Source organism: Piliocolobus tephrosceles, chromosome 12, assembly GCF_002776525.5.
Source record: "Piliocolobus tephrosceles isolate RC106 chromosome 12, ASM277652v3, whole genome shotgun sequence".
In the NCBI taxonomy this organism is placed as follows: Eukaryota; Metazoa; Chordata; class Mammalia; order Primates; family Cercopithecidae; genus Piliocolobus; species Piliocolobus tephrosceles.
In genome coordinates, this window is record NC_045445.1 from 57,127,955 (window position 1) to 57,143,447 (window position 15,493).

At 36.6% G+C, this 15,493-nt stretch overlaps 1 protein-coding gene across 6 annotated transcripts in view; it reads right to left on the reverse strand.

Moving 5' to 3' along the window:
- The window catches only part of DIAPH2 (diaphanous related formin 2), a 927,958-nt gene that overhangs the window by 867,034 nt on the left and 45,431 nt on the right, over positions 1 to 15,493 (reverse strand). For 4 of the 6 annotated variants that reach the window (XM_026452159.2, XM_026452157.2, XM_026452161.2 and 1 more), the window contains exons 2-3: positions 7,613 to 7,645; positions 4,643 to 4,819 (exon numbers count right to left, since the gene is read on the reverse strand). In XM_026452159.2, the coding sequence (XP_026307944.1) occupies positions 4,643 to 4,819; positions 7,613 to 7,645 (210 nt within the window). The remainder of the gene's footprint in view (positions 1 to 4,642; positions 4,820 to 7,612; positions 7,646 to 15,493) is intronic. The other 2 variants (XM_026452160.2, XM_026452162.2) reach the window with 1 other exon arrangement.

Here is a 15,493-nt window from a genome sequence, read left to right on the forward strand (position 1 = left end):
GTAATCCCAGCACTTTGGGAGGCCGAGGCAGGCAGATCACTTGAGGTTGGGAGTTCAAGATCAGCCTGACCAACATGGAGAAACGCCGTCTCTACTAAAAATCCAAAATTAGCCAGGCATGGTGGTGCCTGTCTGTAATCCCAGCTACTTGCAAGCCTGAGGCAGGAGAATCACTTGAACTCAGGAGGCGGAGGTTGCAGTGAACCGAGATCGTGCCATTTGCACTCTAGCCTGGGCAACAAGAGCAAAACTCTGTCTCAAAAAAAAAAAAAAAAAAAAAAAAAAAAAAAACCTTTTACACCTCAAGGTATGTTATCCTAAAATACATATATAGTATTGAAAACAGATATTCTAAACCTTCATAGTTCTCTAAAGTCTAGAAAAGCCAATCAAGAGAAACAGCACAATAAAGGTACCATCAAAAGACCCAGGAGAAGGAAGATTGTCATAAGAAACACCAAATACGACAAGAACACCTTTTACATTATTTGTACAAGGAAAGACACCAACAAGGAGTGAAATAAAAAAGGAGAAATTTTGTATCTGGAAGTCTACTTCCGTGTTTTAGAAACAGAATGACTTAAGTGCTTCCTCCCAATCAACTGTGACAATGACATTTTTAACAGTTTTCCATTGCTAGATTTTTGGACTCATTCTTCTCAACTGATGCTCTGTAAAAAGCAATTACAGACAATGTTCCATTATCAGGAGGAAATAATCCATCCCAGGCTGGCTTTACCTACCACTCTAATGTATCTCTGATTTGCCTTCTACTTCTCTTCAATATGTGTGCAAGGAAAATGTACTAATTTTATATTTAGCCTAAATGAAGCATTATTAAAGGTAGATGTTACAAAAATGTCAATGTTTTATATTTTTATGTACCTAAATTTAAGTTTCAGCTCAGCTACTTACTAGCTTAGTCAAGTTAATGAATCAATTTTCTTACCTCTTTCTAAGCTTCACTTTCCTTACCTGAAAATGGGGTATAACAATCTTACCTACTTTGTGGTACTGTCCTAAGGATCAACTGAAACAATACATTTAAATGTTTTAGTTACATGCCTTAGGCATAAGTATACAGTAAATGAAAACTATAGTTATTCATAAAATAATTTGGTCACTGTAAGGTTATTACAGTCAAACTAAGATAATATAGAAAATACATAATATTCAGAATATAAGTAGACTTCTCTCAAAGTAGAGATATAATCTTTAAAGTTTTCAGTTTAATTTTTGGTTGTTACTGTTAATCAAACCATATTTCTCTGATATCCTATTATATTATACTGTTACTTAAAAATAATATATGTCCATTTATAAATAAGTTTTTTTGATTGACAGATAAAATTGTATGTATTTAGCATGTACAGCACGATGTTTTGAAGTATATACTCATTGTGGAATGACTAAATCTAGCTAATTAATATGTGCCTTACCTCACATGCTTGTGTGATTTGATTTAGAGGTTCAGGCATAAAGAGGAACGAGCAAAGAAGACTGAAAAGGAGTGGCCTGAGAGGTAGGAGGAAAACAAGATGAATGTTGAAGAGACAAAAAAAAAAGTGTTTCAGATTGGAGAGAATAATCAACTGCATAGAATGCTGCTGATAGGTCAATTACGACGAGAGGCTGGGCATGGTGGCTCACACTTGTAATCCCAGTACTTTGGGAGGCCAAGGCAGGCAGATCACATGAGCTCAGGAGTCCAAGACCAGCCTGGACAATGTAGCAAGACCTTGTCTCTACCAAAAAATACAAAACGATTAGCTAGGTATGGTGGTGCAATGCATGCCTGTAGTCCCAGTTACTGGGGAGGCTAAGGTGGGAGGATCACCTGAGCCCAGGAGACTGAGGCTGCGGTGAGCCATGATCATGCCACTGCTGCACTCCAGCCTGGGTGAAAGAGTGAGATCCTGTCTCAAAAAAAAATTAAGATGAGAACTGAGAATTGACCACGGGATTTGGCAGCATGAAGATATCTAGTGACATTGATAAGAGCAGTTTTGATAGAATGGTGGGATGGAAACCTAGTTGGAGTGAGTTTAGAAGAGAAAGTGAGAGGATGAAAACTGGAAGCAGTGCATATAAATAAAATTATTGTGAGGTGCTTTGCTTCAAAGCGGAGTAAATAAGTGGAGTGATAGCTAACAACAGAGAAAGGATCAAAAGAAAGTTTTTTTAAAATGGGACCGCATGTTTATATGCTGCTCAGAATGGTAGAGAGAGAAGAAAAAATTATTGGAGCAATATCTGTGAGTAGGTGAAAAAAATGAAAATTTATACACAAGTAGAAGAATGCAGACCTGCAAATTTCATCTATGGTGATAGGTAGCAAGACATACATGAATGCAGATACTAAAAGGTAAATGTAGTGGTGGGAACCTGTGGAAGTTCTTTTCTGAAGGCTTCAATTTACTCAGTAAATTAAGCAGCAAGGTCATCAGCAGAGAATAGAGCTCTGAGAGTGGAGCAGCAAAGCAAAGGTGTGAAAGGCATCTAGGAGCGTAGCTGAGGGAATGGAGTAGGGACATATAAACTGATTCTCTGAAAACATAAAGGCCCACCTGGGGCTTCAGAAAATAACTCTGTGTCCAAATCATAGGGTAGCACTGGATTGGAATAGGCAAAACCTGGAGAATGGGAGGAACACCAGTTAGGAAGCTATTTTAGTAGACACAAGAAACAACTAGAGACGGTTATCATCTAAAGTAGGGCAAGAACAGCTGGAGGACACCTGAGGACACAAATGTAACAGTTATTACAAAAGCAAAACCAATGGGATTTGGCAAGAAATTAGAAGTGAATGAGATAATCAATGAAGGGAAGACGGCCCTGTAATGTTGAGCGTAAAAAAACTGAATACGGCAATGCCACTGATGAACTAGGAGAACTATTTCAATACCGCAAAAGGTAGTAACCAAATTGTCAGCAGCTTAAAGCAACGAGTGTAATTTTTACCGATGGAGAAGAAAGATTTGAAAAGATAAAAAGTGTTAATAGTATCAAGGAATGTTTCTGTGTTTGTTGCTGTCATCATTGTTTTCAGTGATTAAGGACACCAGGTGATAAACTGAGGGGTATCCAGGTAATCAGAAAATACTAGCAATTAAAGACACAACAGAGCTTATTTGATAAAGGAAAGGAATGCTACAAACATTCTGAATGACCCCAAAGTCCAGGTTTTTAACCACTACACAATACATGCTCTGTAAAATTAAGGGTCTTGGAAAAGTAGTGTAAATTGTTTAGCTTCTAGGGAAAACTTCAGAGTTAAAGATCTTAGAGGTGGAATTATTCTAAAGGATGACACAGTCCAAGGTATAGTCATACCTATAATTAGCTAAATATATAAATGCAAAAGTCAGAGTTTAGAAAACAAGGAACTAAGAGCAAAAAACGTATTGAAGGGGCTACTAGCATAATAGCTGAAATCACCAAAATAAGTAGCAAGGGTAAAGGACAAAAGTATAGCCAGGTGCTATCATCAAGAAAGGTCAGCAGTAACAGACTTCAAAAGAGAAAAGGTTGTTTGTTGAAAGATGGTTTAAAGAAGAGAGCATGAAAGGAGCACCAGGAAAAAGGGTGCACCACAGAAGCAGGAAGAAGAGTGAAAAAGGGTAAAAGTGTCAGGACTTGTTTCAGGGGAATACCCAAAATGCCAGTTGTGGCTAGATGGAAGGAATAGTCAAGGAAAATTTTAAAGATAAAGGGAAATTTTGTTTGGATTCATTCAACAACTACCAACAAATATTTATTAAAGGCCTACTAACTCTTCTAGGTGTGGGAGATAAATCATAAGGGTAGCAGGAGAGGTGATGACAAGATGTTCCGTAGTGGGCACAGTAGGGTCTAGATTTCATTGATTCTTAACCTTTTATTTTGTTGTAAGGTGACCTTTGAAACTCCTGTGGACTCTTAAGTACAGATAAATAGACAACCACAAAAAAATGTACAGTAACATGTGGGATATAATTTTGAATGAATGAATCACCAATCAAGATCTGTAGTTCTTCTCTGGTCAAATTAACCATCGTAATATGATTTCATTCCTCATTTCTCCCCTCTCCTGCCATAAACTTCTGAATACTCCAAATATTGTATTCATTATCTAATACAGGAAATTATTTAGGCCACAAGCTATAAAACATAGGAAACATGCTAGAAAACATAGGTTGTGTGAATGCTGCTAATAGAATAAACTTGGATGAATTAATTTCTTTGTTCCTTCTATTGTTACTCTCTACCCTCCCAAGTCTATTTCATATACCCAACAAGAGACCTTGTGCTGTTTTCAGCAGAGGACATAGGCCTCTTTGGCTTTGTAGAAACAGACACACAAATCAGTTAGTTGAAAAACTGACTCGATGTCCTAGAGACTACTAAACAGTAGGAAACAAAGATAAATTAAACTGCCTCTACTTTTAGGAGCTCACAGTGGAAGAGATAGACAGGTAAAGACATTTTTGCCAAGAGAAAAGAAAAATAAGGATACTTTTGCTAATAGTTTGGTTATATCAAGTTTCTGGTCTCTTCTTTATGTGATATAAACACTGTCCATACAAACAGACCTCCTTAAAACTCAGTGCTATTCCGGGCACACACATTTTAAAATTACATCAAAATTAGGGGTATAACTTACCATCATTTTTTCAAAGAGATCCAATACTTCCTTTTCTGACAAATTCAAAGATCGTTCATCATATAATGGCTGAGCTGCAGGAAACTCACTCATCGCGACTTGAGAATCAATAGGATGTTGAATAAGAGGTTTTTCTTTTTTGACAGTAGATTTTCTAAAACTTGTAATTCGGTCACGCTGCAAACAAAAATAAATAAATAAAAAGCCCTGAGAAAAAGATCAAGAACTACTAACATGAAGAATTGAAACATCAAAACGGTACTTAGTATAATACATATCATTATGGTCTTTTGACAAAATACTATTTTAAGCAGCAAGCTCCAGTTAGAGATTGTACTATTTTGAAACCCTGAAGTAGCTCTTCAGCCTCAGAACTCTGGGGGTGAAAAGTATTCTTCAAAAATAAAACTTAGTCCCTTGTCATTTCTGTTTTGCACAGCAAATAAGTGAAAAAAAAAATAAAAGTCTCGGATCAAAGTCCTGTTGGTTGTTTCAGGGAGAATGTGTCTTTGGTGGTAAATTTGGAACTATGAAAAAAGAGAAAGAAACTAAAAAGAGCTACTGATATCCAATTCTAAGAGAAAATTATGGTAATGTTTTTCTCCTTCAAAGTTGCAAAAATTGTGACAAGTATATATGAATAATCTGTCAGTGTAGCAGTAGAATGGTTAAGAGCATGGACTCAAGACAGATTACTTGGGTTTCAGTCCAAGCTCTGCCATTTACTGGCTGAGTAACCCTGTGAAAGTTACTTGGTCTCTCTGTTTCCTCATCTCTGAAATAGGGATAATGATATTACCTACACAGTAGGGTTATTGTGAAATTTAAATAAGTTAATATGTTTATTGCACTTAACTGCTATTTATTATTGTTGTTACTATTATTATTTTCCCCCAGCGTTTTCTTCCCTAAAATGTTGGACCAATGAGGAAGTAAAACAAAGATAAAAACATCACCTTTTCCATTTACTGGAAATATAATAAACAGAAATTTCTTATTCCTACAAATATTATGAAAAACTTGCTATTTTATGGATATTGACTTCGAACCATTGATTCCATGTAAAATCTCTAATTAATTAGCTTGCTATTTCACATAAAGTGAGTTAATGACTTCAGTTGCATGTAATTAGGATATTCTATTTTAAACCACAAAACATGGGACATCAAAAGTTAGTAATGTGCATAAAACTGAATGAACTCAGTTTTATTATGGTTTCTGTTAGGAAGCACATGCACACCATCAAGTTCACATTAAACAAGCAGACATGTTAAATATCAGGACCGTGTATCTTCACCACCATGTTACCAGAATCCTTATATAATTACTTCAACAATACAAAGAGCATCACAGAAGTTATTACCATAGCTTATGTAAAAGTATGTGAACTCATTAATGAGCATACCTTTATTTTATTACTTCAAAGAACACTTTTTTAAAACCAAAAAGTATACTTTGAAAGAAATGTGAGCAGTTTTAAGCAGCTTATTTAGGATTACAAAAGTAATTTGAGTACATGGTTGCTGACAAAGAGACGATATAAATCATAGTATTTTAGAGCTGAGAAGAAACTTGAAAAATAATCTAAACCAATCCCCTCATTTCCCAGAGAAGGTGACTTTCCTAAATCCACCAGTCCCTGGTTCCTAACTCAGTCTTCACATTAACTTAAGATTCATTTCTTCTAATCACCTTGAACTACATTTTCACATTTTAACTTTTTGAGGGAAATTGTTGGTTTAGTTATATAGTATATCTTCAAACAACTAAAGAAAAAAGTAATCCAAAATAAGCTGAGGATATATTCAATAGTCAAATTTCACTAAAAATATGGTGGACATGAAAGCATTTAAATATGCAACTGACCATTAAATCAACATATCTCTTCTCTTTCCCTTCATATCACTTAATATTTACTTTTCCAGCACTAGCCTTTTTACTGAGTAGCATTAATAACATATATATTTGATCTTCCACTGTGTCTTTCACTTTTTCTAGAAAATTAGCTTTTGATTTCAGCTATACCTTGGTAAGAAAATGTAGTTGGCCAGGCAGTGGCTCACGCCTGTAATCCCAGCACTTTGGGAAACTGAGGTGGGTGGACCATGAGGTCAGGAGTTTGAGACCAGTCTGGCCAAGATGGTGAAACCCTGTCTCTACTAAAAATACAAAATTTTCCGGGCTTGGTGGTGGGCACCTGTAATCCCAGCTACTTGGGAGGGTGAGGCAGGGGAATTGCTTGAACCAGGGAGGTGGAGGTTGCAGTGAGCCGAGATCGCGCCACTGCACTCCAGCCTGGGCGACAGGGCGAGACTCCGTCTCAAAAAAAAAAAAAAAAAAAAAAAAAAAAGAAAATGTAGTTAAGCCACATACCTTCATCTCCTTTGAGCACTATCATTACTTTACATTATTTGTAAATAGGTAACTTCACATAGGAAAAAAAAAATTGTCAATGCTTAAAATACCATTTTTTACAGTTTAGCTATAAAAGGGTATATTTAAATTTTGAGCCCATAACTTTTAATAAGATATACTATGACAAATTCAGCTTTAAAAACTGGTTTTTAAATTTAGTAGCACACATCTGACCAACATAGTGAACTTAATTTCCTTTCTAATGGAAATTAATTTCCTCCAATATTAATGTTTAATATATTCACAATTTATTTGGCCATCAACAAGGGAAGCATCTGTGTTTTCCAGAGTTTAGATTCACATGGAGATTTTAGAAAACTTTTGGTTAAGGTAAATATCAGGAGGATGATATGAAAATTCTGTTGGGATCTCATATAATTGTTTATGTTAATATTCGAAAAGGAAGTCACTGAATTGACAATTACTCCATTCTACTATACTTTATAAATATCCAGACATTTCATATCTTACATATATCAATGCTTTTATGTCCACCCATTTTAATAAAAAGGCAACATGCATAAGTAATATAATAACATGCTAAGATCACCTTACCACATCATCTGCCAAAGTTTTTATTTGAATGTTCTATTAAAACCAAAAAGAAACAAACAAACAAAAAAAACAATCAGATAAGAGAAATTCATAAATCAAACAATAAAATAATTTAATAATTTTCATTTTTATTAACTGTAAACAGTCAAAAAGAATCAGAAAGTTCAAACATATAAACAATATATTCTTTAAATAAAAAACTTTTTAATGATTAAAAATGAAGGTTTGGCAAAGGTGTATATATTTGTTTTTAAATATGGCTCCCAAGGTCCCAAATCAGATCCAGATCAGACGTCACTACACAGTGCTGAAATGTAAGAAAAGATACCACAAAATCATAAGTCCTTGCATGTTATATAGAAGTTTGGAAATGAATCCTCAAGTTAAGATACCTAAATTTAAAAAACAACAACATGTACAATAGGAAAAATGTCACATTTAACAAGAATGAAATATAATGAAACAGCTTGGCCTAAGAACTGTGTTACTCCTGATGGATATTTAAAGGACACTTTTATAAATATGCTAAATAAAATTGAACTTTTTTTTTAAAACTATCCTTATAAATAAATTAGAAATATTTTCAAAATATTCTAAATAAAATTGAACTTATTTGAACACAAAATTGAATATATATGAGCAACGTTATTTGAAGAATTGGAGTACAGCAATACTAAAGCAATACCAAACAATGTAGTTATCTTCCAGGATTCACGGAATAGTTCAAGACCTTATAATAATGTATGATGAGCATGAAATATAGTTTTTATTATAAATATGTTGAGGTGCCAATTGGGGTGTGATTAGGAAAGAACCAGATTTTTTAAAATTGTCTGTTAGAAATTGAATTTAATGTTCTGCCAGATCCTATACATTTATTTCTTACAACAGAAGCTGAATAATGTGTATCAACTTGGTCATGCACACTAAAAAACATAGGGTCTTCTCACTGTGGGGAGGATTCCATTATGAGTTTTAAGTAAATGAAAATTGCTTGGATCTCAGAAAATTGTCTTCAAATACCACTAACCCAATGCTATTAAAGACCATCCTCCCCACATCAGCTGGGGCAAATATACTATTCTATGTATAACTCTTTTTTTTTTTTTTTCCTACTTTTAATCCACTGATTCCCTCAGGGATCTAAACTTCTAATCTCTATACCATGTCTTCATCACATCCTCCTGACACAAACCCCAATCAATCTTTACTGCCTAGGAAAAAAGTGGGAATTATTTATATCAGAACTGAAACCACTTTAAGAAGGATAAATTCACCCTGCAACTCTCTTACCAGGTATTTTCTCCTTAATTTTTCTAGTGGGTTATAGAAAACTATTTTAAACACAATGGCCAATTTCATGATTTCCTGCAATACCAAATCAGAGAGAAAATGATAAAGTATCAAAAGTACCTCAACTAACACTGCTACCATCCCTATATGTGCTTGTCCACCTGGGTTTTTGAGACAGATTATACAGTTCTTCATGCAACTACTGCTTTCCTTCTCTTCCCATGTTTTGGGGTTATAAACTCCAGGCTGGAAACCCATCTGTATCTCCAAAGCAAGAATGTAAATGAAGGGAAAATACTTTTCGCTTTAGTCAAATTATCTAAGTTAAGGTACACATATGTCTAAAATGTTTGAAATCTGTATCTCAATTGAATACATGTTGACAGCTTAATCATGGGAGACAGACACAAGAAAAAAAGTATTGCTAGCAATATTTTCACTTGGTCCTTCTCCTCCCCTCAGTACTCTTCTTTGGAATTAACATACTTTTTGTCTATAGTAAACCACAGAGTATAGAGGTAGAAACTATTCGAGTTAGATGGAATCTGAGATAATCTAGTCAAAGTCTCTCAATTTACAAACAAGAGGGTATCGTTTGTTAGTGGCTCCGCCTGCATTCCACTTGTCTAGGTTTAAGATTTCCACATCATGTTCTCCTTCCTCTCCTTCATTTCCAATAGCCAAGCAGCTATCGAGTCCCATGATAATCATTCTGCAGTCTGCAAAGATGTGGTTCAAGCCACCACCAGCTCTTAACTAAATTTCTGTAGTGACTTCCTAATCTATCTCCTTGCTTCCACCTTTGCTCTCCTACAGTTAATTTTGAACACAGCTGACAAAGTGATACTGTGAAAACTGAAGTCACATCATGTCACTCCTTGACTCAACACTTTCCAAGGGCTATTTTCCCTCCTAGTGCAAGTCAAAGTCATTACAATGACCTACAAGGCCCTACTGATCTGTACACTCTCCATATCCCTCTGACCTCATCTCCTACTACTCTCCCTTCATTCCCCCAGCTCCAGTCACACTGACCCCCTCACAGCTCCCCAGTGAGGCAATAAGCCACATGCACTGGCTCTTCTCTCTGCCTGGAATGCTCTTTTTCCGTGGTCCATATGGCTTACTCCCTCATCCTGCCTTCAAGGTTTTGCTCAGTGAGGCCTACCCAGGCCACCCTATTTCAAATGGAAACATCTGCCTCCCTCCACACATTCCTGGCACTCCTGAACAAGATTTAGCACATTCTAACATAGTCTATAATTTACTTCATAATCATTATCTTGGTCTGTTTTTCCAACAAAAAATATACGCTCCACAAGGACAGGGATCTTTGCCCATCTGGTTTAGGGATGTAACCCTAATGCCTAAAGCAGTGTCTGGCACATTGAGGCTCAATAAAGAGTATGAATGACTATCATACTCCCTCCTGTTCATAAATATTCAATGCCTCCTGATGACCTATAAAGATGAATATCCTTAATATGGAATTCAAAGCCCTGTATGTTTCAGCCCTAGGCTACTTTCTACTTCTTCCCTTATGACCCCTATTCTACAGAAAACAAAAATTAAAATCCTCTTCCCAATGCATACTCCCATGATGTCCTGTTTGTGCCCCTGCTGTTCCCTTTGATTGGGAATGTCCATTTTGCTATATACATTTCTAATTCTAAAGCTGCCCTTGAATTGAAAGTTTAGTTGTTAATAAACCAAATGTGGACCCCGGTCAAAAATAATACTGGAGAAGGAGTACGCTTTGTTTTATTCTTAAAGAATTTTTTTTTCCTAACAGGCAACAAGAATGATAGAGTACCCCAAGGCACATAGGAAATTATACTTATGTAAAAAATTATCTTAACTACTTGTGATAGAGAAACATAAAGAAAAACACACCGCTCCTGATTTCTTGATTTGTAAATTTCATTCAACTAGAGTGGATATCCTGTATAACCACATACATTTAATACAAATATTTTCTCAGATTTCCCTCATGTAAAAATCTGCTTTCATAAATATAATAATACTATTTAAAGCTCTTCGTTATAACTGTTAAGAAAAAAGAACAAATATGGTCTATCAAAATGGAAAATTTTTAAGCAGATATGAACAGGCTGAATTTCAGAAGGGGTAATTTTTAGCCATTGTACACTAAACATGTATCGAAATCATTGTATAAGTTACGATTAAATGATTTGCAAACAAAATTAAAGCATTTCTGCCTCACAATTTTTTTTTTTTGAGACGGAGTCTCGCTCTGCCGCCCAGGCTGCAGTGCAGTGGCGCAATCTTGGCTCACTGCAAGCTCCGCCTCCCAGGTTGACGCCATTCTCCTGCCTCAGCCTCCAGAGTAGCTGGGATTACAGGCGCGCACCACCACGCCCGGCTAATTTTTTGTATTTTTAGTAGAGACGGGGTTTCACTGTGTTAGTCAGGATGGTCTCAATCTACTGACCTCGTGATCCGCCCGCCTCGGCCTCCCAAAGTGCTGGGATTACAGGCGTGAGCCACCACGCCCGGCCTTCTGCCACACAATTATCTTTCTATATTAGTCAAAAAAGAAAGGTATAAAAGGACTTGAGAATAACAACAGAAACACCAAAAAACTTTTTTTCATTTATAATGATGCTCTTCCAGAACAAGCTCTCAAAATTCATTTATGTGGATGGGTGCATCTCTCTCACACCACATGCAAGTAAACATGGATTCACTCCTTTGTACAAACACTACAGAGCTACCATGGAGTTAAAAAATTCAGAAACAAAAATGACCCCCCCCCCCCAAAAATCTTTATTAGAGTCATACCCCTGAATTAAAAGCACTGATTAAAGTCATTTTCATAAGTTTTTATTATGCAAATCTAATGATCATGCTCATTACAATGAGGGCATATTGTACCAATAAGTATAGTGACCATATATTTTCATTAAAATCAACTCTGGAAAAGCAATAAGACTGTGCATTAGTCAATCAGAGTTTATTAAACTTCATTTATGATCAGCTATATTAAATATGACTTAGCACAGTATTATATGAATATTGTATAACTATAAAAGTATCACTCCAGAGTCTCAACCCCTTAAGACTAAGAGAAATGGCTGACTTACTTATAAACTCTAATGCTGAAGTTGTGATTGCAATGCAAGAGTCATTATTGTAAGAAAATTAAGTTTTAATTTTCTCAATCAGGCAGAAATTAACAAAAACAGCAAGATGTAAAGATTCAACTCTCTTATGGCTGTTACATGGTAATACAATGTATTATAAACATCATGAAATTGGACAACTAAATTGCATATAATTCAAAAGTCTCACCATCAACTCAAAAACATATTCGCACTATTTGACTATTTTCTTCTCTTTTAAATAAAATGCATTAAGTTGGCCATTACAATAGAGATGAAGGGTCAACTCTTCACCTTCCTTAAGTTTCTCGAGTTCCAAGAATGGCAGGTACAATAGGACACAAAAAACAACCTTCACTTCAGCTGAACAAATATTTAATCATCTACTACGCACCTGTTTGTCAGGCCTCTGGGCCCAAGCTAAGCCATTGCATCCCCTGTGACCTGCACGTATACACCCAGATGGCCTGAAGTAACTGAAGAATCACAAAATAAGTGAAAATGGCCTGTTCCTGCCTTAACTGATGACATTCCACCACAAAAGAAGTGAAAATGACGGGTCCTTGCCTTTAACTGATGACACTGCCTTGTGAAATTCCTTCTCCTGGCTCATCCTGGCTCATAAAACTCCCCCACTGAGCACCTTGTGACCTCCTCTCCTGCCCGTCAGAGAACCCCCTTTGACTGTAATTTTCCTTTACCTACCCAAATCCTGTAAAATGGCCCCACCCCATCTCCCTTCACTGACTCTCTTTTCGGACTCAGTCCACCTGCACCCAGGTCAAATAAACAGCCTTGTCGCTCACACAAACCTGTTTGGTGGTCTCTTCACACGGACACGAGTGACACAAGTGAAACTGTTGAGTACTGGGCACTGGGAATACAGTGGTAAACAAGGTAAGCATGCTCTCTTCCTTTAAGGAGGTTACACTCTAGTTGAAGATCAGAAGAATGAAAGACCAACACAATATAAAGCTTCTGAGAGCTCTGATATGGTAATACTCTGTTATAATCTCCGTATGTTTTCCAAGTCAGAAAGGACCTTGAGAAAGGTAATCAACATCAACCAGTGATTCAGGGTTTGATTTCTCTGATATCCCTGCCCAATCCCTATTCAGATAAGCAGCAGTCACAGAGGGAAGTAGTTACTATTCAAAGGCCTGCCTTCCAACTTTTCAGACCCTATACTCACTCCTGAACTTTAAAAGCCAGGATGACCAATCCAAACAACTCAAGGCCAGTCACCTGGTAACCAAGCTGAACATTCTGTTCAGGCATTCAAATGCTTTATTATAAAGATATTTTGTGTTAGTTGAGTACCTCTCAATTGTGTTTAATTTCACCAAGAAAGCAACGTCTAATTTTACATTTAGAACTAAGTTCAATGTACAGGTTTGAGTCTAAGATGACCTTTGAGAAAACAAATTTTCGCTTTTGCAATCACTGAACTATTTACTGTGTGTACTTAAAATTACTTCCAAACATTCTTTCATCTCCTTTCTAAAAGTAAGAGTCATTTTCAGATACCTACACTTCATCTTAGGCACTGTAGTCCTCTATCACAATTAGCACTTAAGAATAGATGCTAGATCAAGTTGTGGTATGCCAGGCACTGGGAGGTATGGCCCTGCCCTCGAAGCTCAAAAGCCTAGTAGTTGAGAAGATGAAGTTACAGATATGAAGTTCCAGTTCGCCACCTTACTCTGCCATTGTTAACATCTTGAACTGTGCATTTCATCATTTTAGTAGAGCAATACTTTTATATTTTTGTGACCATAAGCACACCATCTCAGAAGTACTGTCATTCAAAAGTCTCAAACTTTAACCCACCAGAGTTCTTTGCCATTACAAATCAAAATTCATTCCACCATTTTTATGACAAGAAAAAAAATCCTTTTGAGATTCTCTTCTCAAGATGCTCTTTCAATTTATAAAGAACAAAATATTTATCTAGAAGAAAACAAATATGACATCACAGTATAGGGTTTCAGTTTTCTTCACAATGCAAAAGCCTATGCTACTTCACTGGATAATTTTGACAAATCTGTCATAACAAGTTATGCTCAATCTTAAATGAATTGTCTTGCTGTAAAGCTGAATCTTGAACTGCCAGGAGGGGTGACTATGACATGGGAATCCAGTAGTCTCTGTGTGACAAACCTGATCAGCTTCAGGACTAAGGGTAAATGGTTCAGGAAATACGTCTGCCACTTAGGTCTTTAAGAATGTTCACACTAATGAATTGGTGGAAGTCACTTAGTGCCTGAATTAAGCAGAAACAATTGCAGGAATAATCCAGCTTTTAGAGTAGTAGCATCCTCTGCAGGTCTAGAATGTTTGTTTGCTTTATACTGTGAAAGGAAAATATCTTGGGCCTCTTCAAGCTGGGAACTGCCTCTCATTCTATTCAAAGTCATCCCTCTGCTCACAGAGACAGATGCATATTCTGATTGCCTCTTTTGAAAAGACTTATCGGAAACTCAAAAGAATGCAACCATCTGACTCTTACCTACCTGTGACCTGGAAGCCCCCAGTAGGGGGGCCTTACTTTGTGTTGTCTCCGCATTTCTGGATGGAACTAATGTACTTCTTACATATTGACTGATGTCTCATGTCTCCCTAAAATGTATAAAAGCAAGCTATGCACCGACCACCTTGGGCACACATCATCAGGACTTTCTGAGGCTGTCTCACAAGCGCATTGTCAACTTTGGGAAAATAAACTTTCTAAACTGAGACCTGTCTCAAAATTTGGGGGTTCACAATATTAAACCATTTCAAAAGGGGAAAAAAGTTGTGTAGACATGACAGTTCTTCTTTCTTAGACTATGAATAAAAAGCAACAGAAATGAAAAAGCTAGCTTTAGCCAAATACAAAAATTTCAAAACCCAACACAGTACTCTGTACATAACAGATACTCTTAGATCAATGATTTAGCCAAGTAGTGCTCTATAATTAATAAATAGATTTTTACCTTTTCTGTGAGAAAACGACAAATTTCTCAACCAAACCTTAATCAAGCACCCATTTTATAGCCAACACTTTATGGCACAGAGAAGTTTAAGGATTCTTCCCTTAAGGCATTTACAGTCTAACCAGGGAATAAAAACTAACCATATAGGCTGGGTGTAGTGGTGCACACCTGTACTACCAGCACTTTGGGAGGCCAAGGCGGGTGGATCACCTGAGGTCAGGAGTTCGAGACCAGCCTGACCAACATGGTGAAACCCCCCCTCTCTACTAAAAATACAAAAATTAGCCAGGCCTAATGGTGGGCGCCTGTAATCCTAGCTACTTGGGAGGCTGAGGCAGGAGAATCGCTTGAACCCAGGAGGCAGAGGTTGCAGTGAGCTGAGATCATGCCACTGCACTCCAGCCTGGGTGACAGAGTGGGACTCTGTCAAACCAAAAAAAAAAAAAAAAACTAACCATACAAAAACAAAAATAACTAAATGCTAAACTATG